The 27,857-nt window shown below is 32.9% G+C and overlaps 1 protein-coding gene and 1 long non-coding RNA gene across 2 annotated transcripts; one reads left to right on the top strand and one right to left on the bottom strand.

Moving 5' to 3' along the window:
* The first annotated feature begins 5,080 nt into the window (after positions 1-5,080).
* LOC111016643 (uncharacterized) lies at positions 5,081-6,010 on the top strand. Its single transcript, XR_002602201.2, has 2 exons — positions 5,081-5,222; positions 5,359-6,010. It is a non-coding gene; the product is annotated as an uncharacterized LOC111016643 (long non-coding RNA).
* A 9,817-nt stretch (positions 6,011-15,827) lies between these two features.
* Positions 15,828-25,000, bottom strand: LOC111016655 (beta-glucosidase 12). The gene is made up of 14 exons (XM_022292116.2): positions 23,351-25,000; positions 23,161-23,219; positions 22,979-23,048; positions 22,808-22,866; positions 21,614-21,689; positions 20,955-21,032; positions 20,759-20,846; positions 20,282-20,540; positions 18,728-18,843; positions 18,354-18,571; positions 17,981-18,012; positions 17,801-17,906; positions 17,599-17,701; positions 15,828-16,621 (listed from the first exon to the last, which is right to left on the bottom strand). Exons 1-14 carry the CDS (start codon positions 23,358-23,360, stop codon positions 16,453-16,455), a joined length of 1,443 nt encoding a protein of 480 aa, XP_022147808.1. The 5' UTR covers positions 23,361-25,000; the 3' UTR covers positions 15,828-16,452.
* Positions 25,001-27,857: the final 2,857 nt, after the last annotated feature.

The raw sequence follows: 27,857 nt of genomic DNA, 5'->3' as shown, positions 1-27,857 counted from the left end.
TTACAACTAATTAGATTCCTTGTTTCTCATCTTTTGGAAACATTCAAAATTTTATAAAAACTTGGGAAACCGTCAAAACAAGTTTCTTGTTTGCATTACCAATTTGTTACAAAACATAAGTATAAATATATTTTTTATCATTCTTGACTTTATGCATGTTGGAACCATGCCATTCTAGTTTTCTTTATAAAAAATGAAGAAATAAAAACAAGAAACGGTAACATTACAAAATAAAGTAACGTAGTTTTAGGAATCATAAAAAAAGTTACATGATAAAGTTACTGGACAAAATAAAGTTACATGATTTTAAGAATCACATCATTCTATTTTGTCTGGCTTTCCACTTTCTTACTACGATGTGTACAATTATCAACCAATAATTAATTAGTACAACAAGAGAAAGATTCAAACTCATGACTTCTTGATTAAATACTAACAAGTGTTAAATATCATGGAACTGAGTTAAGCTCGTGAGTATATTTTTTAATTGGCTTTTATCAAGTCATCATTTCATTATCCATGTTATTAACATGAACTATATAAAATTGTAAACTAATCATTTCATTAACCATGTTATTAATATGAACTATATAAAATTGTAAACTAAAGATCCAATATACAATTTTAGAAGTTTAAGAATTAAAATTGATACAACTATTAAAATTTTAATTTAATCAAAATCTTCAATAAATATAAACTATAATACTCGATAATTAGTCTTAAAAAAAACTCGATAATTAATTAATCAATTATACCATCAATTCAAGTCATTTAATAATTTATCTCCTAAAAAGAAGGCTTTTATAGGGAAAAAAAATCTGATTTCCAAAAAAAAAACTTGATAATTAATTAATTAATTATACCATCAATTCAAGTCATTTAATAATTTATCTCCTAAAAAGAAGGCTTTTATAGGGAAAAAAAATCTGATTTCCATTTTCACGCTGTGCATGAAGAGAGGAAAGGAGAGAGAAAGGAGAGAGAGAGATGTTACAAAACAGACAGGGGATTGAAACGAGAAGAGGGGAGAGAAAACCTTTTAAACTTCAAATATTAATAATTCAAAATCAATTTTAATTATATAAGAATCATGTAACCAAACATTAAAATAATTATATAATAATCATTTTCACAAAATCATTTCTCAATAAATTTCAGTTGCCTTCCTTAAAAAAAAAAAGATACTAAAAGAGTTGTTCCAAAAATTATTCTCAAACATGTCTTTAATATTTTATAAGGTTTTTCAAAAACTATAGCAAACATAATTTGACAGCAATTGACCTATATCTTCAGAGATTGTGAATTCAATCTCCTACCCTATGTATTATATTAAAAATAAATAAATATGATGTTTCCAAATACGAGACTTTATTTTAATATTGTAAATAAGTAAACTAATTATTTAAATATGGTGCCTTTGCTTAAAAATGTGGGACCTTTGATTAAAAGGTTGCAAAGGTGATCCATCTCTTAGTTATCTCTCGAAGAGATGAATAGATTAATTAATTTTTCAATTTTTTTTATATTTCGATAGTAATAATTTTTTTTAATTTTTTATATAAATTAAAACTAAAATTCATTTTAAAAATAATATTGAAATATTTATATAAATAAAATAAAAATTATCATTACTTATAGTGATGATATTGCCACGTATTAAATATAAATTTAATTTTGTGCCGCTGCGAGGTACAATTATCTTCCTCTTCAAGTCTTAAAGTTGCATCATAAGCATTATATTTCCAATATTTTAAAAGTAAAATTTGAAAAAGATAGTATTTAAATAATTAGTTTTTCTTAATTTCAGTTTTTATAATATTAAAAAAAACCCCACTAACTATTTGTAGATTAACATAAAATAATAAAAAATTTGTATTAAAATATTACATTAGCCCTATGCGTTAAATGGTAAAATTTGGAAATTCAAGAACCTAGGCTGAACTATTTGTGAAATTTTAGAGGTTAAATTGAAAGATTTTTAAATTTAGGAAGTAAATGGTTTTTATTTCTTATTTTCTTTTACACTACTTTTCAAACAAAGGGTAGAAAGTTTTAACCTAGAACTATTATTTCAAAACATGGCTTGCACGTTACATATTTCCTTTTATTTCATTTTTTTAATACAAATGAATTAGTGCGAAAATGGGTATTGTTCCACTTATTTCAATTTCGGTCCCTATTATGGATATAAATTATATTTAATGGAGGAGAAGATTGACGTTAGGGTGAGGGATCGCAATTTTTAGATGGAGGGTTCGGATTCTCCAATCTTCACCGGATGTTATTTTTAGACCAGACGTTCGTTCGAACTTGTTGAACTCTAATATCATACAAGATTCCTGAGATTTCATCTCAAAACTAATTAGTAACTAGAGGAATGGCTTAGATATATAATAAATACTTGTTAAGTCCATTATCCATTCAACATGGAAACTTTAACACCTCTTATGTGTTAAATTATCTGTAAAATATAAAATTTATCGTAATCTTTGGAACTAAGCAAAAGTTGTCAGAGTGATCTCACACCCTCTAATTATTTTTAAATCTAAATCTGAGTTATATCGAATCGCAACTCCAAATGTGATGTTATAAACTTTAGTAAAAAATCCATTCCAAATTTTTTTGGATAATGGGAAGATGTACCTTCTAGATGGAAATTCTAAAACGAGTTGAATATGGTTGTAGTAATAGAAATAAGATACAATTTACGGAAGTTGACAAATGAGAATATTAGTGCAAGTTATAATTACAAAAGGAGAATCTTAGAAAATGCAAAGATCACAACCCCACTATATAAATTTCATTGTCATCAAAGTTTGTGTTTCCACTTCCTTTAATTTTGCATTGAAAGTCAATTTGAAGATCAATGCCAATTTACAGCCATGGAAAGTGCAGCCAATACCTTTGACTTTCAAAAGAAACGTCTTTGATTTCCCTTTCTTCACATCTTAATAAAGCTTCCCTTTGAAATTTGACAGTATACTCAAATATAGATAAACCCCCACAAAAAAAAAAAAGTGTAATTTGGTGCATGTGTTTCTAAAAATAGTTTTACAAAACAAGGATTCAAAATAGTTCATTTTTTTATAACAATAAAATGGAGATAAAACAAAGTTATTTTAGAAATGCTTGTAAACTTGAGATATACAATATATATTCTCCAACTATTTATTGATTTATTTATTCAATTTTTCTTTTTAATTTACCAAAAAATTTAGTGTATTTTTTTGTTTCAAATTTAATTATTTAAAATAGTAACTAACATAAATACTATTTCTTCATAACAATAATAGATAATTCAAACATATTTATCTTTATCTCTTAAAATATTTTGGATCATCTCATTTATCATCATGGTTTAGTATTGATATGTTTTCATAAATATAATAGTTATATCTTTTGTGTCAAATTTTTTTCATTAAAAAAAAAATTGTAACTAAATAGCCTACCCATTTTATGGGATCGAATGAGTGAACGAAACGGGTATACTTCAAATGAAATTTAAACATGATTTAATCATGTAAGCATTTGTATAGTCTATTTATAATGAAATTTTAAGTGTCAAAAAAATCTTATTCATTAATTACATGTCTAAAAGGTACTAGGAACCACATTGTTAAAAATTGTATATATAGTTATAAAGATTAAAATAAGAACTAAGTACATAAAAACTTAAAATAGAGTTTTGAAACATGATTGCCATGTTTTGATATGTATTGAATACTTTAGGATAAGTCATGGAAAGATTAGGCACCTTTCAAGATAGTGAAAATGATATCTTTTATATGCCATTATTCCTTTAGGTTGTAGTGTTGAAATTAATTTAATAATTAATTTTAGTGTGGATAATAAATTAATAGCAATTATGTCTAGACTATTTAATTAGGCATATTGAGTCGTCCGCCAATCTTAAGATTTTATATATATATATATATTTATTATAGCTACAGTGTCCAATATACTATATTACTTGAGTCTCTTGTTTCGTAAGAATTGCTTATATTAGGTACATGTTAAGATAGTTGATAAAGACCGTAAATACGACTTCTCTCGCAGGTTATACTCAATGTTTCAGACAAGTCTAATCTGTTTGAATAGATTTTGGTTGATTTTAGTTTTCTTCCCTGCTTAGATCTTGATCTAGATTGTTCTTGAATTATGTAGCCTTTATTCTAGAATAATAATCATGGTGTACTATGTTCCATCATGAACATCAAAGGTTAATGTGGACAAATATTAAGCATTCATTTTTTTTTTATCAACTTTATTACTATTTAGTAAATGAAATAAAGTTTTGATCAATTTTTTAAGATAGTCCTCATCCTGCCCTTGCTTTTGGCTGAAACCAATGGAAATCTAAATATATACCCATGATCCAACGTGTGACTTTGTTCACATCCCATCAACTTAATTTTATCGATATATATCCAAGTCTCACTTAGCCAATTTATCACATCCACAAAATTGGTATATCAAAACATCAAAATCTCATTAAAATTATACCGGTCTTAATTTCCCAAAAAAAATAAAAATACTATACTATATCTTTGAAGGATGGATTTACATAAGAGGTAGCATGTTGATCTTTGGATATTCTCAAAGATGGATTGAGATAATCTCATAGAACTTTTCTTTTCACTTTTGGCATTACACATTCCTCTTAAATTAGCCAAGAGGAAGCAAAAAGTACAAATGGACTATGCAAAATTATCAAGATTGTGGGGAACATGAAATCTTTAGGATCACAATGGCTAAGATTTTCAATTTTTGTGAGTGATCCATAATTCACATAATGGAATAAACAAACAGTTGTTGAGGTTTGAGTAATCAAGGATGGGACCAGTTGTAACACAATATGGCTTATTTTCTCAAAGTGAGACATTGGAATTTGGAAAGAGAGTTCTATTTGAATTTTGCCACTATTACTTTTAGAAGTAAAAGGAGGGAAAATATCTTTTTAGCAACACCATTGGCGATATGCTCTAATAATTTACCAATGTTTTACATAATTACTTCATATTCAACTTGCTTTTTTATGTTATATATCTATTGACTTTTATAAATAAAATTCAAACTTATTCTAAATTTAAATATAGAACGCATGAATGGAGTTAGGTTTTCTCTCCTCTCGATGACCGAGTTTTTTCAAATGAGAGCGAAAAAAGTGGGGAGGGGGTGGTTAGTGACTGACTCCCCTCCTCTCCTTCTCCTCTCCGTGAAAGGTGTGTGTTTTCTCTCAATCATATGGTGAAGCTTTTTTCATAGGGTGTTCCTTTTGTTACAGTTCTTCCTTTAGATTTTTTCAAGTAGTAAGTAGCATGGATCGAAATATTATAGAGACCTCTCTTGCTGTTGTAGAGGCGACTTTCGAAGAGGATACTTCTTTCCCGCTAGTTTCTATGATGGTGGGCGGTGGCAGGGTGTTGGGGATCTCCCCGTCGGATGATGATAATGCTGTTGTGGCTGATAAAATCAAAGCCAACATTGTTATGTATAGTCCATGGTTTCGTCGCTGGGACGTTTTGAAGAGTTATCAGGCACAAAATTGGAGAGGGCTCCTCTGCCTGCGATCTCTTGGGATGACTCTTCATTTTCGTTACATTCTAGTTTAGAGAACTTCCATGGTTTAGAGGTAAAGATAACGGAGCATAAGGTGGGCGACGATGAAGGTGCGGCAGAGTCGGCTCAAACACCATTTTGGAATCTGTAGAGGCTATCAGTATTAATTATATTGAGATTCGTGACCAGCATGATTTGGAGAATTTGCCTAATCTTTCCTTACCTGTCATGGTGGGAAATATGACAACTTTGGAGACAATTATTTCCCTTCAAATCCTAAATATGGGTGCCATAAATGATAAGATTCCTCAATTAATTGATGAATCTCCCCCGAAATCATTAAATGAGGTTATGAAAATGTTGTAACTTTGGAGAAAGTGTTTAGTGGGCTAACATTTGTTCATATTACTAGTTCTTTGAACATGCAATTTGTTTTATTGGCCAAGTGTAATGATCGTTTCTCTGTCATTTGAGATAGTTTTTATCCTTACTCGCTTTTGTTTGTGGTGCGTTGTCACTACTTTTCTGACATAACCCATAATATTCTTGTTTCTTTTTAATACCATGTTAATTTCATAGAATATATATATGCATGAATGGACAGTTTGAATTTCAGGCATCTTTTCTTAGGAGTATATATATATATATATATACATATATATGTATACATATATATATGTATACATATATATATGTATACATATATATGTATACATATATATATGTATACAGATATATATGTATACACATATATATATGTATACATATATATATGTATACATATATATATATTTTGCATGAATGGACACGTTTGAATTTCAGGCATCGTATCTTTCTCTTAAGAAAATGAGGAAAGATATGTAACACCCAATTTAGGATTAGATTCAATATTTACTGGCCTCTGACATTTTTCCCTGCATTCATCATGACTTGGTTACAAAACCCGACAACTTGACCAACCCAATCCAATCGGATTGAGTTGGGTCGGAAAATTCCCAAACCAACCGGATCGGGTTGGGTTAGCCATCAATTTTCAACCTACTGGTTTCCACCTATGGCCAACCCGAAAATTTGAGTTGATCCCGAAAATACCCCTAACCCGACCCAACCTGACCTGTGAACACCCCTATCTGGTTGCGCCATTTACTTGACTTCAGTTACTTGGAAGAAGTGAAGACTGTCCCTATAGATCAACACAAATTTCTAACGAAAATTTTATAGGAGGTCGTGCAACTTAATACTGCTCCAGCATGCTTAATTTTGGAGTTATTATAATTGAGCCACCGAAAAGGAAGGTGTGTCCACTTAAGGTGTGTCCACTTTGTTAGTATAAGTAGTTATCAATTTATTTGTTAGACATGATCTCAGGATCGATCACTTTCCTTCGAATGTGGTATATATCGATTTATTTGTATACCCCTCAACTTAATGCTAAAAAAAAGAAAGAAACAAATAGCAATAATTAAAAAAAGCATGGAGATGGACAGATGTTTGGCAAGAATGAGGGAGTGGGTGTGGGTGGGAGTAATTAGTATTATATGTAATATTATTGAAGAAGGTTTATGTGTGTCTGAGGAGGCAAACACTACCAATTGAGAATGATCATGGACTTCCTTTTTAAGCCTTTTTTTTTAATTTTATTTTTGCATAAAATAATTGAAATATCAACTTAGTGTTAGTGTAAGTGCTGCTTAATCTCTATATCTAATATAATATATGCATATATTTTTTTGTAATATATTAATGGTGGATTTCCTTTTTAATCAATACTTCTATATTGTCATTATGAAAAAGAGAAAAAAAAAGGTTATGATTTGGGAAAACTGCATTATGTATAGAAAATATAATTGGTGTTTTGTCTCATGAGGATTTTGATTTTAAAATTAAGCTTATTTATTACTAATTTCATTGTGTTCTTACTCATTATTTATAAAATTATTCAGCTAAAACTTAAGTGTATTGAAATTGATTTTTAATTTTTTAAAATTTTTTAAAGTAAAATTTTAGCGTCTATACTTTAACCTTATTAGCTTATGTGAATGTTTCGGTAGTTAACCTTATTAGCTTATGTGAATGTTTCGGTAGTTGGTGCGGTAGTGAAAATTCGACACAAGAAGTTTATGTGTTGATATTGTAATTAAATAAACTGTCACATTCCACCATAATTAAAGCTTGATTAATCATATTGGCTGAAAAGCATAAATCTTGTTAAATTAATTTTAAAATATTATTATAATTAGAAAGTACAAAAAAGTACTACTAATAATGTTGGTTGGATTCTGGCATGCTACAAATTACTTATCACCTTAAATTTATTTTATTTTTCACTAATATTAACATGTTAGGGACCATTTGGTCAAATTAAATAAAGAGATAAGAGATATGAAAACTTCTAAAACATTGACTAAAATAGTAATTAAAACAAATCAACTAAAAATATAACTGAACCTTTTTACCAAACGTTTGATCGAATTCAAATTTTATGAACAAAACAAAACAATATATATATATATTATTGTCTTGAAGTCAGAGCCAATATTGGTAATTAAATTAAAGAAATTAATATATATTTGTCTTGAAGTCAGTCAGAGCCAATCTTGGTAATTAAATTAAAGAAAAACTCATTCTTTTAAAGTTTTGTTTGCTAACTAATTTTTTTAGTTTTTTGTTTTTAAAAATATCTCCTACTCCCTCTCAATTTTTTTTAGTATGTTTGGATTTTTAGCCAAATTTTATGAACAAAATTAAACAAGTTTTAAAGAACTTTTTTTTAAATTTAATTAGATTTGAAAAATGTTTTTAAAAAGTTGATAATAAAGTAAAGAAACACATGTATAGAGGTATTATTTATGAAAAAAATTTTAAAAACAGAAAATAAAAAATGAAATAGGGTCTATATAAATTATTCTAGTTAAAAAAAAAAGAGAAGAGATGTGTGAAAGAACTTTTCTCCCACTAATTTTTTCAAACCAAAGAAGAAAGAGAGAAAGTAAGCATACATGTCTTTATACACAAAGTTGGTAAAATTCCAAGAATAATTCTTAGTTGCGCATTCAAAGTTAGCTATTATATATAATAAAGCTACAACATACCTAACAAAGAGTTAGAGTTATAATAATGAATAGAAAAACAATCTAATGTCAAAGGAAAAAAAATGGGAACATGATCTTTGATAAGGTTACCATTGAATTAAATTAGAACAAATCAAGTATGAGTTTCTAACTTTGTTCAAGATTGGTGTAAAGTAATACAGTACTTTAGAGGATTAAATCTTATACATAATCATCTACTCCATTCAGGCTTCAAAACACTTATCTACCACGTATATCCTAACCGCATAAATGAATGAAAAATAGCAGCTAATTAAGCTTAACTTAGCTGATTAAGGTATATACCTCCAACTAAAAAGTCGTGAGTTCGAATTCCTACCACATATGTTGTACTAAAAAAAAGGAAGGAATGAAAATATGTCTCGTTAAATAAAAGCTACAATTATATATTATGCTCAAAGACAAAAATAAAATATCTGAAAGTTTAGTACCAAAATAGAATAAACCAGAAAGATTAGGGCTCGTTTGGTAATGTTCATGTTTTTTGTTTCAAGTATGATAAAACAATCTTTTTATTTATGTTTTGGAACAAATTGGAAATGGAAACAAGAAAGTAAAAACTAGTTTTGGTTGTTTCTAAAATTTCTATTTGCCCGCTTTAGTTTTGACCATGCTGAGCCTTTTTTGGCTTGCTTCTAGGTATGTCCCAATTTTGATTTTCTTGACTGGTCGTAGATACTCACACATAGTCAGTGCCCCTGGTTGAGAAATTTATTTCAGAACGAATTATAAAAACTCAAGTATTATGTCAAATGTCGAAGACGGTTAATGCCTAAAATACATGTGTTGAGCTAGTGGTAGTATTTTTTGAGGTACTGGGCGTGCCATAGGTGTAGTAAGGCCTTTCCTTGTTGGTCATCCAAGGCATAAGTGCCTGTTCGAACCACCTTAGTGACTTTGTATGTGTTGGGTGTGTTGCCCTAAAACCGTAGTTTGTATTTTGTAAAAACAAATGTCTATTTAATAAAGTTTTATTCAATAAATTTGTTGTTGAATCATAGCTTTGTATTGTCCAAAATCCAATAAACTAAACATCCAAGGTTATTTATGATGTAATCGGGACAGTATATATACTGGGTATATAGTTGATATACGGGGGATATATTTGATATACACCTGATTTATGAATGGATACTGTCCCGTGAATAACCTAAAGGGTCTATAGTATATGGATAAGGCTGGGTACCTTATCCTGGCAACACTATGGATACGACCCACTCTGTAAAGGTTACATACGACTCGATCCAGGTCGTTCGTGTGGAGACATGCGAGTGGGGGTATCCTATACAATGAGTTTGTATAAGACCGGACCACGAAATAGGCAATGTTTAGATGTAACACCGTTAACTAATAGGTTGCTATTTTTTCGGATGACCAGACAACTCATTCTCAATCTTGAGTGAGTTATGGACTCCTGCCCGTGAGGGCTCGTCCTTTGATCTGTATGGGTGAGAGTGGCCCGAGTCGCCGACTCAACATTCCTACGATTTTGGGGACGAGACCGAGTGGGGAGCTGGGAACATAACTTCACAAGATGGAATTCACTCCTCCCCGACTTTAGAGGAGTAGATGGGTGTTCCCTTAAATGCTGACTCCGGGACTTAAACAAGGGGCCCCACCTTCTCATTGGCCGAGAGGGACTTCCGGTTATTGGTTGGACTATAACCGGGTTGTTCATTAGAGGAGCAGTGGTGTTTAAGGAGTAAGATGTAACTCAGGGGTAAAACGGTAATTTGACCCAACTTGAGTTACGAACACTCGTGAAGGATTGACTCGTCATTAATGGTCGTATATCCATGGACACGAAAACATTCTGCAGTGAGAAGAGTGCAACTGCGGGTCTTTAGTGGAATGACCCGTAGTTAACGAATCTAGATTAACTCGGTCAATGAGTTTGACCGATTAATCTTGCATCGTTGGAGCTTCGGATCTGTAGGTCTATTAGGTCCCCTTGCTAGCTCATAACGGGTAAAACGAGGATCAAGTTTTTGGAAGAATTTGAATTATTCAAATTACTTAAGGGATTATATGTATATTGATACATTATAATATATATAGTTAATTGTAAATTAAAACTATATATTATGAGAGATATTATTTGAATGAGATTCAAATAAAATTAATATGAATAAAATTCATATTAAAACTATAGGTTAAAAATAATGTGCATAAGATGTACATTAAAACTATAGGTTATACGAGAGAAATGTTTTAGAATATGATTCTAATTTTATAATAAATAATTAAGTGTTAATTATTTATGTATATATATATTTATTAATTATTAATTGGATTAATAATTAATTATATTTATTAATTAATTTGATTAATTAATTATATATATATTGATATATATATTATATATTATTATTTATTAATAATAATAATAATAATAATAATAACAATAATAATATTAACTCCCCTGCAATATTGCAGGGGAATGGGATGTTTTGTGACGTGGGGAGTTACCCCACGTCACCCTTCTTCTTGTTCAACTGTTGGAGAATGGGAAGTGCAGGGGTTACAGAACAGAAAAAAAAAAAAACTCCCATCCGATTCTCTCAAAATTCTCTCAATCTCTCCCTCTCTTCGATCAAGGTGCTACCATAAGCACGATCCCGAGACCCAAGAGGATAGCGAGGAAGACGTAGTGGTGGTGTTCGTGGGAAACCGTAGAAGAAAAGTTCTTCAAAGGTATTTGGTTTCCCCTGTATTTTCCTTCTTTGAAATTCAATTTTGTATCCCGAAAATCAGCAACGAAGATCCGCTTCCGCTCCGGGAATCACATCCCTTCAGTATGTGCCCTCCCACATTGGCCCGAATGCTCCACTAGTTGATTCCTTGGTATTAGGCATGATATTTCTCAAGACTAGATCACCTTATTTAAAGTCGCGCTTCTTAACCTTCAAGTTGTAATATCGGGCTATTCGATTCTTGTATTCAGCTATTCGTAGTCGCGCTGTTTCTCGATGTTTTTCTAATAGGTCGAGGTTGAGCTGTATGGACTCATTGTTACTTGGTAGACTGAACTGTTCTACCCTCAAGGAAGGAAGCTCAATCTCTACTGGCACTACTGCCTTAGAACCAAATGATAGTGAAAACGGCGTTTCTCCCGTCGATGTACAAGGTGTGGTTTTGTAGGCCCATAACGCGTTGGGAAGTTCTTCTGCCCATGAATCCTTTGAGTTTCTCTAATTTGGTTTTTAGAGTCCTTTTGATGATTTTGTTGATTGCTTCAACCTACTCATTAGCTTGTGGGTGCGCTGGTGAAGAACAAATATGTTTAATGCCCCACTCCCTACAAAACTCTCGAAACGCAGCATTGTCGAACTGCTTCTCGTTTTCACTGATAATGGTCTACGGTATTCCAAAACGACGAATGTTATTTTTCCAGATAAAGTCGGTGACCTTTTTCTCCGTAATAGTAGCTAGAGCTTTTGTTTAAGCTCATTTGGTGAAATAGTCGACTGCCACTACTACAAACTTGGTCTGGCCCTTTCCTAATGGGAGAGAACCTATAAGGTCTATTCCCCATTGAGCAAAGGGTCAAAGACTCATTATGTTTGTTAAGGGTTCTGGCGATTGTCTAGGTATCGTTGCGAACCGCTCGCATTTGTCGCATTTTTTGGTGAATTGCCTTGTGTTGTTTAGCATGGTCGGCCAATAATACCCTTGTCGTACTATTTTGTGACTTAGGGATCGTGCTCCGGAATGGTTCCCACAAATGCCCTCATGTATTTCTCTCATGACATAGTCAGCTTCGTCAGGCGTTAAACATTTTAGGAGCGCTAGTGAGTAGCCTCTCTTATACAGACTTTTGTCTTTAAGCGCATATCTGGCCGCTCGTCGTTGTTATTGTTGGGCCTCTGTCTTCTCATTAGGTAGGATCCCGTCTTTCAAGTACTTGATTAAGGGGCTCATCCAGTTTTCCTTTGGTTGCCTTTGTTCGTTGATATCCATTACTTCCTGAGCTTCTATGCTCGGCTCGGGCAAAATTTCGACCGGCACAGTTCTTCGTAGGTTGGTTTCATAAGCTGCAGCTAGTTGAGCTAATGCATCCGCGTTGACGTTCTGATACGAGGAATTTGTCGAATCTCATATTTTGAGAAATGGCCGAGCTGGTCTTTTACCCGAGAAAGGTATTTTGTCATTCGTGGTTCTCTAGCCTGGAATTCCTCGTTTACCTGACTCACAATTAGCTACGAATCACTGAATATCAGTATGTTCTTGACCCCAATGTGCTTGGCCACCTTTAATCCTGCTAGCAAAGCTTCGGCTTTGTTGTTGGATGCATGAAACTGAATTGCAGTGCGTACTCGAATCTCTCCTTATCTCGGGAGACTAATAGAAGTCTTGCTCCGCGTCCCCGAAAATTTGATGATCCATCTACGTAAAGTGTCCAAGGTTGCTCTCCCTCAACTAACTGTGGGTCGATGTTGCATATCTGAGGTTCCACTGGTGTCAATTCTACTATGAAGTCTGCCACAGCCTGTCATTTAATTGCAGTTCTTCGCTTATAGTGAATGTCGTACTCACTGAGCTCCAGGGCCCATTTCATCAGTCGCCTTGAAGTGTCTAGCCTCTACAAAATTTGTCATAAGGGAAAATTGGTGAGGACAGTTATCCTGTGGGCTTGGAATTACGAATGTAGTCTCCGAGCTGAAGTAACTAAGGCTAATGCCAACTTCTCAATTTGTGAGTATCTAAGCTTCGCATCTACAATTGTTTTACTTGTGTAGTAAATTGGAGGTTGTCGTCCATCTTCTTCTTTTATCAACGCGAAACTCACTGCAGTGTCGGATATGGCTATGTATAGGTAGAGTTCATCACCCGCGACCGACTTTGCGGGAAGTGGGACTGCCCCTAAATATTGCTTTAGCTCTTTAAATGCAGCTTCACACTCTTCTGTCCATTCAAATTGCTCTTTCTTCCTTAGGATTTTGAAGAACGGCAAGCAATTGTCAGTTGAGCGGCTAACAAATCTGTTGAGTACCGCTATCCTTCCGTTGAGTCCCTATAGCTGCTTTAGATTCCTGGGTGGATCCATCTGCAAAACGACTTTAATCTTATCCGGATTGGCTTCGATTCCTCCTTGGTGCACTAAAAATCCTAGGAACTTGCCAGAGGTTACCCTGAATGTGCACTTAGTAGATGTAAGCTTCATCTGGTACTTTTTCAAGATGTCAAATGCCTCTGCCAAATCCTCGTCATGTCGCTTGTTTTTTCGACTCTTTAACAGCATATCGTCCACGTAGACTTCCATCTTTTTGCCCATTAATGCTGCAAACATCCGAGTTACCATGCGTTGATAGGTCGCACCTGCATTCTTCAATCCAAACGACATCACTATGTAGCTGTACAAACCTCAACTTGTGACAAATGAGGTTTTCTCCTATCCGGTAAATGCATCTTGATTTGATTATACCCGGAGTAGGCGTCCATGAAACTCAATCTTTCATGTCTCGCAGTGGCATCGACCAGTTGGTCTATTCGCGGTAAGGGGAAGGAATCCTTTGGACAGGCCTTATTTAGGTCTGTGAAGTCGATACACATTTTCCATTTACCATTTGACTTTTTTACTAGCACTATGTTGGATATCCACTGGGGATAATGTACTTAACGAGTAAAACCTACTTTCAGTAGCTCTTCCACCTGTTCAGCTACAATCTCATTCATTTCTTGGTTGAACGCACGTCGCTTCTGTTTCACTGGCTTACAGCTCTCGTCGACGTTGAGTCGGTGTACCATGACTTCTCGATCAATTCCTGGCATGTCCTCATGTGACCATGCGAACACGTCGGCGTTGCTTCTGAGTAAGTTTATAAGACTTTCCCTTTCATCATCATCCAATCTGGTTCCAAAATTGACTCGTCGATTATCGGCTATCAGAGGAACAGATTCTACCTCCTCAACCGGTTCTCCCCTGTTGGGGGTGGTCGGATTGAGTCGATGACTAGGGCTCGGACTTGCCTCACCCGAGTGGTCGGTAGCTCTGGTCTGGATCTTTTTTTCAGAATATTGCCAGCCTTCATTTAGGCTCGCGTTGACCTACTCCATTATGCGCTTCTCTGATCTTGGGTTTGTCTCGGCAGATCTAGGTCTTGGCTCGGCAGATCTGAGTTTCACATCGGCAGATCTGATTTTCGTCTCGACAGATCTGGATTTCGGCTCGACAGATCTGGGTTTCACCTTAGTAGATCTAGGTTTCACCTCAGCAAATCTGGGTTTCGCCTCGGAAGATCTGGATTAAATTTGCTTGGACTGTGTCGTTTCCCACAGACGGCGCCAATTGTTGATGTGTGAATTATGCTTTTCTGGTTCCTTTCGATGTTCGCACCAAACCTTATAAGAAGGGGTCAAAGAACCTACAAAATTAATCAAACCTAAACCGGTGTGACTCCGGTCACACGGGCTTCAATGCCTAAGTTGGCAAGGAGAGTGGAAGGATATAGAATTTGAGTCTCAAGAGTCGGATCCCTTACCTCTAGGGTTCCGTCCATCTTACAGCAGTCCCATGTGAATCCTCGTCAATTTCAAACCCGTTACGGGTGTAATTGCTAATTGGGAGGTATCGCGAAACGGTCGGATGAGCCGTTACAGTTCTCGGCCGGGGGCGGAGAACTGCTCGGCATCGAGACTCGCCAAGGTGCCTGGTCGGCTGAGGTCGACCTGGGTTGGCCAGGGTCGACGTTTTCCGACGCTCACTTGGCCCGTGCGCTTTTTCCCTGGTCTAATCCTTGCTTTTGTTCCCTATAACAATAGACATGAGCTAATCCTCTAATTTTCAATTGGTTTTGAGATGGAACCCATGAATATTAATATGGTATTAGAGCCCAAAAAGAAAAAAACTTAAACGAGTATCCGGTCCAAAAATGAGATCCAGCCAGAGCCAAAAGAACCACGATCTTGAGAGGGAATGTTAAGGATCTTACATTGATTAAAGAAGGAACCTTACATACGTTTATAATAGACATGAACTATTTTGTTAATTGGTTTTGAGGTGGAACCCATGAATATTAATAAAAATCATTCGGCTTTCCATTGATCATATTTGACAAATAAAAAAATTAATTTTAAGAAAGTTTAAAGTCACATTAAATTAATTTTTAAGGTATCACTTAGATGGTGATTTTCAAAACTCAATTATACTTAACTCTCTTTTTCAAAATCACTCATCCTACCATCACTTCCAAACACACCTTAATCGTTCGATCATGAAACTTTGATCTACATCAACTTTGAGATCATTTCACTAACTTATCGCATCTGAATCAGTACAAGGAGTATATCTCTATCACACTCAAAGCACTCTTACACAAAGTAATCTACCACAGAGTATCACACAGAAGTCATGTGATATTCACAAGCTCCCACTCAAAGAAGAATCCAGAAAGAATTCAATTGGAGATGAGCTGGAGATTACAGCCTATTCAGCTTCCACATCGGCTCAAAAGCAAACAACAGAGTGCCACCAAGTCAGTAGGAACTGCTGACTCCGCTGTGATATCACAAACCATTACACAAATTTATGCAACTTCTTTTATTTATAAGCCCTCAAGTAGGTAACCCCGAAAGAGGGTCCCACGTTCTCCAGGTCCGAAGGGATCCAGTGCCCAACTACCGACTCCTCCCGGAATGTACAAATTTTTATTTATAGTATAGAACCAATTAGTTCATTTAGTAACTTGCTTGATCTTTTTTCTATTCATCTTAGATCAATTTATATCGGTACTAGGAAGTATAGGAATATTTTAGAAGGTATGGAGGGTAATGAATATGATCTTCAAGTTCTAAGGAAATTATGGAACCATTTTGCTGAGTCTTTTGGGATTCTTTCCAAATTGTTGTTGTAGTCAACATAGGTGAGACCAAAACGCTTGCTATATCCACTCGACCATTCAAAGTTGTCCAACAATGACCATGCGAAAAATCCATTTACTCTTACACCAGCCCTACAATATTCATTTCCCAAAATACCATTAACAATAAGGGTTACTAAATTTTGCTCAAATAGTAAAATAAAAATAAAAATTAAAAGCAAAAAAGGCTAAAAAGAAATCCTAAAATATCATGAAGAAAAATCTGATTGAAAAGAGCTGGAACTCGCAACAAAACTATTATTAAACATAAAATCACCGCTAAACCCAACAGTTTAAGATGACAATACAAGGGTTTCGAATATAGGACTCCCTCCTCTAGTAATATATTAAACATGCTAAATTACGAATGAACTAAAAAAATTAAGTTGGTAGGTTAGGGTAAATATAATATTTTCTAGAATATTTCAAATAAAACATAGTTTATTGAAGACAATACCTTAAAATAAACGGATGCAATATAAAAGAGAGATTTATTATTTGGTTTGGTTGGGGTGCGTTTCGTTAGTGACTGAAAACACAAATTTGAAAACAAGGGATTCAACTAAAATAAGGTTGTGTTCCTTGTTTTCAAAACTGTGTTTTGGTGGAATATTTGAAAATTGAATCTCAATTTAAAACAAATTCAAGATGTTTTGTAATATATTGGTAAGTGTTTGGTTACCAACTAAATATTTAGTTTAATCTAAAATATCATTAATTAATTTTTTAACATAAATGTTATAAATTTTGTTAAAATTTGTATTTTACAATATTATATAATTTACAATATATTATATTTTACATGTTATTAACAAAAATGAAATGAGTTTATAACGGTGTTAATAACATGAAATATTGTATTTATCAAAGTTATTGTCTTTTTAAATATAACTCTACCTTTTAAAGTTTTGAATTCAAAATCTGAAAACAGTGAAAACATATGAAAGTTGTTTTCAGAATTTCCACTAATTGAATAATCTGAACATAGATATTCATTGAATTTAATTGATTTAGTGAATCTGAAAACAAAAAACAGAATTTAGATTCTCGATCAACAAGCCCTTACTTACTTGATTGATTCCTGAATACTGTAGAGATGATCATGAAAGTATTTGATTCTATCCTTGTCCTCGAGTAATTCATGGATTTGAGCCCTATCATAGTCCACGTATCCTACGATGTAAAATTTAATTAATGAATAAGAACGTGAAGAATTAAATATTTTTTCTTTTCATTTGTTTGTGGTTTGATTTATATATAAAAAATGAATACCATTTTCTGTGATGTAGATAATTGGATTTCTATAATTGTTCTTCGTGTATATCAACAGTTCTTTCAATCCTTGTGGATAAACTGCAAGCCAAGATGATGCGTCCACCTAAATGATTGTTAACATATAATTAAAAATTTTTAATCAAAGGGAAAAATCTCATAATATTAACTATCGATTACCTTTGGACCAATTGAAACTCCATTACGTTCAACTGCACATCCCAAAGATATTATATAATAGTCAAATTAGAGAATATTTAAATATTTCATCCATGTGAGAATATTAATCACGCTTTTGGTAACATTTTCGTTCCTCATTTCTGTTTCCTTATTAGAATTTCATGGTCCCGACACCCGTGGATTTAAGAATCATAAAATAATATTTTAATTTATATCGGAACAAATTGAAAAGGAACAAGAAACAAGAAACAAGAAACGTGTTTTGATTGTTCAGATAGGTCTTAGATTTCTTAATAAAATTATAAACGATTCGTGTTATCAAATAGGCCCTAAACAAAGCGTCATAAATTGAAGGTTTTGATAAAATACAAACCTGTAAGAGTTGTATGAAAATCAGTCAAATAGCTTGGCTTTTGAATGACTGCATTAGGATTGTCTTTTGCATAACTTGCTGTGTAGTAGTTCATTCCGAGAAAATCAAAGGATTTTGTGATTAAAATAGCGTCTTCGTTTGTAAATTTAGGCAATCTCTCCCTCACGAGAGTTCTCATACTGGGCGGATAATCTCCATGTACAAGTGGATGCAAGAACCTACCATATTCAAACAATATGTGAAATATCTTATAATGGATTAAATTTACCGTAACTTATAAGCTTGAACTTTTTAATATAATTCATGGGACAATAACTAAACCAAAAAAATGAATATTTGAACTCATAAAGTTGGACATGTATTAATTTACATACCAACCAAGAGAAAAATCAATAGCTCGACTTGTAGCTTTTTTATCGGCTTCACTATCTGAATATGGAACATACCAATCCGACGCTAGTGCGATGCCAATAACACCTTTTTGGTGTTCCTGAAAATCCCATACCACAATTGTCGTTGAAAAATATATATTATGAAATAAATAAATTTGGCTTAATAATAAAAATATTAAAATTTGAGGTTAGTAAATTGTCTTAAAAAATGAAATAATACAAATGTGTCAAAATTTATCTTTCACAATTGTAGCATATGTTTCTCAAAATTTACCAATTTTGTCGTTTTGTTATAAAGTTTGTCTAGTTCAACTGAAAAAGACATTTATACTTTCAATCAATAGGTCGTAAATTTGAATTTCCACATTCAAATGCTGGACTAAAAAATTTGGTTGAAAATGTTTAAAAAATGGTATGGGAAATAATTTTTTTTTTTTTTTTTTTTTTTACATAAATAGTCTAGTTTTCACTAAATTAGGAAGATTTTACGGAGAAAAAACGGTTAAATAATAAAAATTTAAAATTTAAAATAGTAAACTAATAATGGAAATGATTGTGTTTTATCCATAAACCAAAAATTGAATTCCGTTTACAGTGATAACTTTTTTTTTGTTTTAACAAAAGTTATAATTCAAATGTTGGGAAGTAATAAGTTTATTATATATATAACAGGAAATAAATTATATACATGATTAATTTTTATAAACGTCTCAAAAATATTTTTAAATAAATATTCTCAACTCTCTTACATATATACAATACAAATAAAGCATATTATATATAGTGATAATTAATGCAATTGAAAACTGCAAAGGAAACATTTATATATATTTTTGGTACATATTGTTTGTTTTTTTTACATGTATATACAGTGAGTTATATACATAATAGATTCTCTGTACATACTAGTTTGAATAGACAATTTCAGCATGCACCAATGTCAAAAAAAAAAAAAAAAAAAAATAATAATAATAATAATAATAATTTATAAATATATTATATAAATAAAGCATATATTAATAAGTATAGTAATAAAAAAGCTTTTTTTTAATGCTTGTTGTATAATATTTATATGGATTATATACATATTAATTTTTTATACATGACTTTAAATAAATATCTATTTCTCGTACATAAATTGATTTTGCTAGCAAATGTTATAAAGTATTAACTGTATTTTGTAATCAAAGTACAAAAGGGTTCAATTTTGTTCAATTTTAGTTTTGCTAGTTAGGTTCATCAATCGGAGAACAAAGACGAGTGATAAAGACGAATCTTATATTGGTCGAAGGCTATACTAACACAAAGATGATGTTCGATCTACACATATTTAAATGGGTGAAGGGGAAACCTTCAACATAAGAGTGTGGAGGCACTTATGTTAGATTCTTTGAAACTTTAGGTTTTACCATTGTAAATGTGTTGCTATATCTTTACTAACCCTATTTTATTTTGTCGTTTTTTAATTGCTTCTTAAAATTTTATAGGTCGACAACCAAGCAAAGATAATACGTTGTTGCTATTGGGAAAAAGAACCTGATATCCGGCCTTGTAGATTTTGACAGCAGCAGCGTGTGCAAGAATTTGATTGTGACCAACAATGTACGGTTCGATGCCACAGTCTCCACCAAGGCAATTATATGATTGCGACGAAGAAGAACATGTACATGGTGCATATTCTCTCATCACGTAACCTTTGATGATAAAAATGTATGGTTCATTCAAGGTTATCCAATGCTTGAATCTATCACCAAATTCCTTAAAGCAAAGTTCTACATAGTCTCGAAAATCATTTCTGCAATTAATCACAATTATTTAAAATAAATCAAAAAAGTCTAAAGACCAAAATAAATCTAGAGATAAATAAAGAGTAAGCATGTTATTAACTATTATGATTATTAATTTTAAAATTAGTTAACACGTCCCCTTGTCACATCATTTTTCTGTTAGATAGCAAATAAATAGTTGATATTATTTTTATATGAAAATCTCATGAAACTTTGCTAGCCTTACACAATTTGATGGCCCATGAAGCCTTGATATTCATCTTGTAAAGCTTGGGGAAGATCCCAATGGAAAAGTGTAATATAGGGTTGGATTTCTGTTGATCAAATCACAGCCACATGATTTAATTTGTTACATAATTAAAATGGTTTCAAAATACCAATATAATTAATGACAGCAATTAAATATTGAAATAATACCCCACCATTTGCAAGCAACTCATTGATAAGGTTGTTGTAGTACTCAATTCCCTTCCAATTCACACCCCCACTAAGCTTTCCCTCTGCATTAATGATTTAAAAGTGAGCTTAAATTTAGTGTTTATTATTTAAAAATTTTCAATCTAATTAATCCTTCTATTTTAACATTTTCAATTTTTTAATTTTTTTTTAGATATATTTCAATTACCGAGCTAAGCTCGTTTTGACTTTAACATTTTTAATTGAGTCTATTAATCGATGATAAATTTAATTATATGACATAATATTTAGTAAATTTATAATATTTAGTAAATTTATAATATTTAAAGGAGGAAAATGTAGTTAAAAAAGAAAAGATTTTAATTACTCTCTAAAATGGTAAGAAATTAATAAAACTTTTGAGTTTTCTTCTTTTATGGCATTTTTTTTCCTTAAAACTTTCACCAATTTACTGAGTAGTATATGTCTTATAAATTTATCATCAAGCAATTTTAACATTCTCCCACGTGAAAGAACTAAATTGGAAAATATTAAAATATAAAGATTGAAACTTTATAAATAATAGGAAACAAGATTTTAAAATTTTTCAAACATTAAAGATTAAATTTTTCTTTTCTTTTAAATTTAGTCTCTAAATATGTAATTTCACTCTCTAATTCCTTACTTGGTAAAAGTCTGGACCAAGCGATTGAGAATCTGTAAGCATCAAACCCCATTTGCTTCATAATGGCAACATCTTCCTATGTTATGAAGAATTAATCAAAAGTTTGCAAAATATTTTATCATTAAAAAAAAAAAAGAAAAAATAGAATAATAATTTATCTTCCTGCACTGTATCCTTGAGCGAAATAACATTTTCTGTGTCTTTAATTTTAGCTTTTACATTGTTTTGATCTTTGTACCTTCGAAAAGTAACTGTTTGGTCATTTTATTTTCCCTTTTTATCACAAACTTGACACAACACTTTGTATTGAGGGCCAATTTAGATTGGGTACAAAATTTGTATTAAAATTTTGCAAATGATCAATTTTTAAAAGAAAAGAACCCGAACCGACGATTTTAAAGTATATGGATTAAGATAAACAAAAGTGGAGAGTATACTTAAAATAGAGATTTTGAAAGTTTACAAAAACCAAAATGAATCAAATCTAGTTTTGTTCTCTCCACATATGCCAACATCTACATATGTTCAACTAAATTCTCCCTAAGTTATTTGTTTAAAGATTACATGAATACCAATCTATTTTTGGATATTTGGCTTCTTAACCATCGGAATCTATCTGCTCCATATCTCACCATTGACTGTTTGACAACTGAGAGACAAATACAAAAACGGAAATTTTTTTAAAATAATAAATGATCAATTTTTCAATAATGATATTCAAAATAAAAGTAGGTGTCACCGGTGAAGAGTGAAGTATTTTCATTCTTTCTTCTTTGTCTCTCTTCTTTCCCTCCCCTTTTGCCCTCTCTAATTTTTCAGACAATATTATTCCCATTGTCTCCCTCCCTCTCCCTCGTTTCTTCCTCCATTTCTCTCTTTCTTTTCCCTCTTCTCAATCCTTTTGACTCGACGCGATTTTCTCATTCTCCCTCCATTTCTCTCTTCCTTTCGCCTCTTCTACCTCTCTTATCTCAATCCTTTAAAGCCACTCTCTCCCTCCCATGTTAACCAAAAATTGACCAACACCGATCCATCGTTGTTCACCTAATATATTAAGTGAGCATTATAAAGCAAAGTAAACTGTAGGTTACTCGTACAACTAATGAGTTTGTTTGTATAGTTAAGACTTATTTTTTAAATATAATCTATAAACGAAATAACCCCTCATTTCATATTCACTTATGTTTTACAGACCTTGTAGCGATGGTATGAATCAACGGCTACATCTCCAGTGTTGTGATCAACAATTCTCTCTGCAATTAGTTCACAAAACAACACTAAGAAATTACTTTTTCGTTATTCTCATTTATAATTAATTCATTATATCGATGATAATATCAAGATATATAACTTTTTTATTTTGACCTGGGTGTCGATGGGCGTAGGTATCCCAAATACTTGGCCCTTTTCCATCCTTAAAAGCACCACCTTCATACTAAACAAAACACAATCCAACTAAAAAAGTCGCAAACTCTCATTCATCCCTTAAATTTATTTGAATTTGACACTTGAAAAAGAAAAAAAAGAAAAAAAAAACTATACTTAACCTGGTAAGCAGAAGATGCTGTGCCAAAAACGAAGCCTTTGGGGAAACTGCTTCGCTTCACTATTAGGTAAACAAACAGACAACTTTTCAACTTTAAGAAGAGTAAAATCTTAGAAACTCATGTACATCACTTCAAAATTGTGACTATTGAGTTGATATAATTTGATGAAGAATAGAGAGAGCAATCTAACCTGAATCCATAGAGCGATGTTACCTTGCAGGAGGAGAAGCAACTTTGTTTGGGTGAGAGATATATGATTCCACCAAACACACTTGAAAAGCTTCTAAGATTTCTCTATTTGACGGATAATAATAGGAGATTCAACTATGAACTTATGCACTAAATATATAGATCAATTGTTTAAGATACCTATCTCCAGTTAAATTGTGAGTTCGATCTCATTCCTATGTTTCCACTAAAAAAGTATGAACTTTTGCTTCCTAGATTCTTCTCAACCCAATATTAGAATAGACATTTAAATATCTATATCCATTCACAAAGTCTCTAGTGTCATAGCTTTGTCTTACCAAAGAATGACTTGAGGGTGCGCCACCCAAAAGTTAGGAAATGATCATACATTGTTAAAATTAGGGCTGTAATCGGTTCAGGTCGGGTCGGTTTTCGAGAACAATCGACCCGAACCGAATAAGTTTGGTTCAAAACCGACCCGAAATGATTTCGATTTCTTTTTTTTAATCCGTTGCATCTCTCCCTTCTTCCCCCCTTCACCTTTGATCTTAGGGTTTTTTTCCTTCTTTTACATGAAACTCAAATCTAAACCCATAAATTCTTCGACAACCTAGATAAGATTCCCTTCCTTTTTTCCCTTACAAATTCTTCGCCCAAGTCCATCGCGAGCCACCTCTCCGACCACCCAGATAAGATCTTCAAAAAATCATTCTACTGTCGCAACAATTCCGATTGATTAGCCAATTTCCTCAATTCCCTCTTCAACCAATCGGCTTCCAAAAAGAAAAAGAAACCCAAAAACCTCATCAAATTCGAAGATCAAGAAATTGGAGGAAGAAAAATTATAAGAAGCAGCTAAAGATCTTCAATGTTGGCCAAGTCCAAGAAATCTAAAAACCCCATCTGTTTTCACCACAAATCTCTCCCTCTCCGTCCCGACGTACACAGTGAAACATCCTTCCGGCGCCACTCTCTGCCGCCTTCGCTTCTCCTCCGCCTCCTCCGCCTCCTCCTCTCCGTCGGACATCGCCTTCGCCTCCATTCCCGGCCACGACTTCGTCTTCCTTGTCAGGAACCACTTTATTCCGCCGGTTAGTTGTGCATGGAGAGAGAGGAGAGGGACACCTGGGTTGAGTTACGAAGAGGAAGAGGAGGGGGAGGGGGGTGCGTAGGTGTGAAAGGAGGGAGGCGACTGCGCTTATAATTGGGTATGAAACCCTAATATCACTTGAAACCAAACCGAACTTAATAATATCGGGTCGGTTTGGTTTCCTTCACCCCTAGTTAAAATACAAAGGCATTGTGTTATAATATCATGTTAAATCACCAAAATAAGTAAATAAATAATTTAAGCTGATGGGTTAGGATAAATTTAATAATTTATGGGTATCTAAAAATTTCAATTGTGTTCAATTCCTTCCAATAATTCACTCCTACAAATATTCATTATACGCGTCAACCTATCATGAATAGCATAAAAATTAACCGAGAATTTAATTATAAATCTTATGAAATATAGTTTATGTAGTGTCTTATTAATAGCGAATATTGATAACCAATAGACAATCACTCTCCAAGCAACATTAATTTTCATTTTTGAACACACCCCACATGAGTGATTATAGCCACGTGAATTTTCATAAACTGTTTTAACAATAAAATTGTTTATAAGGAAAATATTGGAATGAATTTTAAAGTTAAGAATAGAAATGAAAATTCTTAATTTTAAACCATAAGATGTATAATTGAAACTATCTCCATATTTCATAAAATTTTTAATAATTTAACCTTAATTAAACTAGTGTATTAAGAGTCAGACGGATGCAAAGAAAATGTACCTTTTTTCCCACATCTAACTCCATGTGGGAGTTAAAACCAATTCTATTAATTTTCACAATTTCTACCATTTTTTAAAAAATTAAATCGACAACGAAATTTTTATAAAATCAAAACTTCGATGTCTTCTTCTAAACCACATTTGAAACCTTTAATTAAATTAGTAACAATTAAAGTAGTAATAGATAGTGTAGCATTTTAAACCTGGGCGCTACTATATGTCTGATGTTGGGAGGATGGAAGGCCAACCTGTTCAAGTAGCGTCGAAAACCCAACCTGGCAGGTTGGAGTCAGTACTTAGACGCAGATGAAAATGTCCAAAATATCCATCTCGATGCAAGGGAGAATCTGATGAGCGCATAAACCGATAGTCCTTTGTGATGATCCCAACGTGAGTAAGGAAGTATCCTGATGGCATAGGTATCTACGTCTTTGACCATTATAAATACACCACTCATTCACCAATCCAGGTATAGAAATCCGTCTGAAGCTAATCCGTCTAAACTCAAATTTCAAACTAACTTTAGCGTCGGAGTGACCTACCTATTTTTACAAGTCCTCTAATGAAGCTCGCTGCAAGTGACTCACACCAACCTCACACAGGTCGCACACTGTCACTTCATGACTTAGGCAAATTTTGGCCTCAACATCTTATCAGTGTCAGCTTTTTCACTACCATCTGCATAAATTTGTTCAATAATTCATGTATCTATTCTGTAGATATTTTTTTGATCGTGTGGTTGGTTTGTCAAATCTTAGCTGGAAAATTGTTTTTATCGACAAGGCCACGGGACATGTTGCACATTAAATTATTGAATAAAAATTCACCATTCCCCCATCTCATTGTAATCTAGGGTATTAAATATTTTTCAAAATATCTATATTTTCACGGACATTTCTATCCATCCATGAGTTCGACATCAAAAAGGAGGAAATTGACATTTCTATAGTTTTACAAAAAGATCGACAAGATATGAAAAATATGAATAAAATATCAATAATTTAGACATAATATTAGTATTAACAATTTTTATTTTCAAATTTATTTGGAAAGGTTGAATGTTTATGTGTGAATTTCAATATTATTTATGGATTTTATTGATATTTTTATCGATGTTTCTATGAAATTGAGATTTGGCATTTTCATCCAAATATATTTAAAATCTTGCTTTAATCCAACAGGGCAAACGTCGGAATTATATATATATTTTTTCTTTTCATTCTCTCTCAGTTTATAACATTAAAAATATTGTACGATGGTTCAAACTTTCCAAGTTATAAAATAAGGTTTATGATACCTTGATTCGTTCAGTTGTGCCGACCATTCTTTTTCTTTCTTTCTTTTCTTATTTTTATTGGATTACCAATATAGAAAAGCTAGGTAATTATTCTTTTTGTGTTGCCTTTTTCAGTACAACGTTTTGTTTAGGCTTTATCATTTTGCAATCTTAAAATTTGACTTTTTTTTTTCCTTTTATGGTTTTCGCAAAAGGCTAAAATATTGGACCTAAAATTGGTGCATTAGTTAAAATAAAAAGTCCTTTTTGAAAAATGTTATTTAGTTCAAGGTATTGTAAATATGTCTTCAAGAACTCAACTAACTCATGCAAGGCTATAAATGCTTTTACATTTTTATTCCTGTTTACCTTTTTTTAGTTCAATAGTGTCGGGTGGGATTTGATCATCTGATCTTAAGGACGAGATATGATTTCTTACCTAACTGAGCTGTTATGATGAATAACAAGATATTTATTGTTACTTTTTATGTGAGCTACATGGGGTGTAACTCTTTATCTATTTACCAAGTAACTTGATTCTAATCAATTTTTCGCACTTATAAATTTTGGTTGCTTTTTTCTGTCTATCATTACATTTTAATTTTGTCACGCTTTGGTGATCAAATTTTGTAATTAGTATTGTTGGGGGAAAAATACAATATGACACGTGAACCAATCAACTCATCTCGGTAAGGTTAAATTCGCTCAACCAGCCAAAGGGAGAAGACCGACCTACCATATAGGTCAAGTTGAAGGCCAAACCAACTAGAGAATTGCCAAAGTTCTCTCCAACCGAACTGAGGAAGCCTACCTCAGACCTGATAGTCGACTTGGGGCCTGATAGCCCAAAATCACCGATTAGGGCGGTTCCAATGGCCTTGTCCCCCTCCCTCCGTCACTTGAAAAAGGAACACTAGTCCGCTCACTCAGGTATGCAATTCTATCTAACTACGACCTACAGTAGTTTGCGAACCATTACTGACTTGAGCTTTGGAGTGTTTGTTTCCTCTGTGCAAGTCACTCCTCATGCAGCCACTCCTTCTTAGCTCGCTCCAGTTCGATGCATGTTGATCTACCCAACTCGACAAGATTTAGCATTAATGTTTGGCACCGTCTGTGAGAAGTGACATAAATAAAGCTCTTGTTCTTTGTGATAGCTGAAGATTCCTCAAGGTTCAAGCAACCATAATCCAGGACACCCGAAGAATATGCCAACAACGATAGACTAGAGAAGGAAGCTCCCGGAACTCCAAAGCCTACTAAGCTAATAGCCCGAGCAGAAACAAAAATGACTCACATAGCCCAGATGCACGTGCAGATAGATCCATGACACAAACCTTACTGAATGTCGGGGTGCCACTCCCCGAGCTTCCCAAGCCTGAGATCCCTCGTAAT

The sequence above is a fragment of the Momordica charantia genome (assembly GCF_013281855.1).
Source record: "Momordica charantia cultivar OHB3-1 chromosome 5 unlocalized genomic scaffold, Mcharantia_2.0 BLBB01000005.1, whole genome shotgun sequence".
Classification (NCBI taxonomy): Eukaryota; Viridiplantae; Streptophyta; class Magnoliopsida; order Cucurbitales; family Cucurbitaceae; genus Momordica; species Momordica charantia.
The sequence above is the reverse complement of the archived record's forward strand: the minus strand, read 5'-3'. Positions and strand labels throughout refer to the sequence as shown.